This window comes from Aplysia californica, unplaced genomic scaffold (assembly GCF_000002075.1).
Source record: "Aplysia californica isolate F4 #8 unplaced genomic scaffold, AplCal3.0 scaffold00011, whole genome shotgun sequence".
NCBI classification, from domain to species: Eukaryota; Metazoa; Mollusca; class Gastropoda; order Aplysiida; family Aplysiidae; genus Aplysia; species Aplysia californica.
In genome coordinates, this window is record NW_004797281.1 from 1,578,457 (window position 1) to 1,580,596 (window position 2,140).

The 2,140-nt window shown below is 44.8% G+C and overlaps 1 protein-coding gene across 1 annotated transcript in view; it reads right to left on the minus strand.

Annotated features, from left to right (window-relative positions):
* LOC101848709 (dual specificity protein phosphatase 14) overlaps positions 1 to 467 on the minus strand; it is a gene marked incomplete at its 5' end in the record, with an annotated part of 3,916 nt that extends 3,449 nt beyond the window's left edge. The window contains 1 exon segment of the mRNA XM_013083613.2: positions 211 to 467. Within this exon segment, the coding sequence (XP_012939067.1) occupies positions 211 to 467 (257 nt within the window).
* Positions 468 to 2,140: the final 1,673 nt, after the last annotated feature.

Below are 2,140 nucleotides of genomic sequence, written 5' to 3' on the forward strand. Positions count from 1 at the left end.
TGTATTTGAAGCTATGGGGAAGGAAGGAAGGAAGGAAGGAAGGAAGGAAGGAAGGAAGGAAGGAAGGAAGGAAGGAAGGAAGGAAGGAAGGAAGGGAGAAATAAAGTCTGATAAATCGTTATTCCTCTGACTTCCCATCCCCCCCACCCCCAATCCCCGTCTCTCTCTTTTGATCAGCAGACATTTTTTTTTAAAGAACCACTCACTCACCTGGTGAATTTTATCGGCGCATCTGTCGAAATAGAGACCGAGCCTGGCGTTGGGCGAGTCGTCGATGTGTATCTGGATGCTCTCCAGGTTGGGCATCTGCAGGTTGGGAATCTCCAGCGTCAGGTTGATGATGTGTGTGATGCCCAGAGAGCGGATCCTCTCCCCCTTGACGGCCGCGGCGCTGCTCAGGTACAGGCAGTTGGTGATCTCGGCGATCTGCGAGAACATTGCGAGGTCCATGTTGCTACCACAGGCTCCTGGGGAGGGTGAGATGGAGGTAAGTAAGATAAGATTAGGAGACGTGACGTAAAATTGGGGTAGGTGAAATTAGGAGACGTGACGTAAAATTGGGGTAGGTGAATTGAAATGAGATGAGGTGAGATGAGAAGAAAGGAAAAGAGAGAGGAAAAGAAAAGAGTTGAGAAGAGAAGAAAGATGAAAAGAGGAGGAGAGAAGAAAGATGAGAAGAGGAGAGATGGGAAGAGAAGAGAGGGGTGAATTGAGATGAGATGAAACGAGAGAGGAGAAAAAGGAGAGAGATGAGAAAAGAAGAGAGAGTAAAGGAGAGGAGAAGAGAACAGAAGAGGGGAGAAAATGAAAACAATGTATAGGCTCCTGACAGCAAGGCAAGGCAAAGCAAGGCAATGTAAGGGTTAGGTTCGCCGGAAGGGGGAGGGGGGGGGTTCAAGCCTCAGCTTGGTCCGACGACGTTGTGCTGTCCCCGTGGTTTTATGCACCCCGCATAATTTAGCAAATTTTGATAATTTTTTTGCATAATTTCTGATTATTTCCCTTTACCATTCTTTGTTAAAAATAACAAAATCGCAGAATTTCACAGTCTTGGGCTCATTTTGCATAATTTCAAAATTTTTCTTGCATAAAACGACGGGGACAGGTTGTGGCCTTGGGAAAGGTACTATACTCGAATATCCCATCTGGCACGGTCCTTTTGGAGACGGACGTTAAACTTAAACTCTGATGTCCCGCCTTTTAAACAACCTAACAGTGTGGATAAGGGCATTAAACCTATGCCATTTCACAATTTTCACAATTTAAATTTTAATTATTTAAGACGTGAGTTGCTCCGAAACTGTCTACCAGAGCCAGTCCAAGCTGAGAGGGGTATCCGAGCAGAACGAGAGGAACAACACACCGACTCGCGCCTTTTGCGAGAAACAATGATGAACATAACCATTACACAACAGACGCCACTCAAAACAAAACAAAAAGATAAGGGTAACAGATACAGCGACTACACACAATACAAATAAACTCGGTCAACACAGCGGTGCCCATCAACCACTTGAAAGCCATTCTGTTAAGCCCGAGATATACATTGGAGAAGTTAAGTAAAGAAAAGCTCATCGACACAATGACGCTCATCAGAAGCAAGACAGACACACAGACAGACACACAGACAGAAAGACAGACAGAACAAACGGACAGACAGACAGACAGACAGACAGACAGACAGAGACAGACAGACAGACAGACAGAGAACAAACGGATAGACAGACAGACATACACACAGACACACTGACAGAAACGACAGAGAGGAAGAAAAGAAGTAACATACACCAACCACCCATTCAGATAGAGTTTAAAAAAAGAAGGTGTTGAACCTTCCAGAGGCGCTCTCCAACCTCCCGCGAAAAGGAAAATGGACACGTGTTTAAGCTTGAACTTGAACACAAAAGAACACAAAGACTGCCTTGTGCTGAACACAAATAAGTGCAGGGCGTAGTTTTAGTTGTTGATTTTTTTTCTATTCAGATTTTTAAGTCACGTGCAACGCAGTAACATCCAACAAGAGCTGAAGAATAGAGGTTTTTCAAGAGAGTAACAAGCACACACACACACACACACACACACACACACACACACACACACACACAAACACAAACACACACACACACACACACACACACAC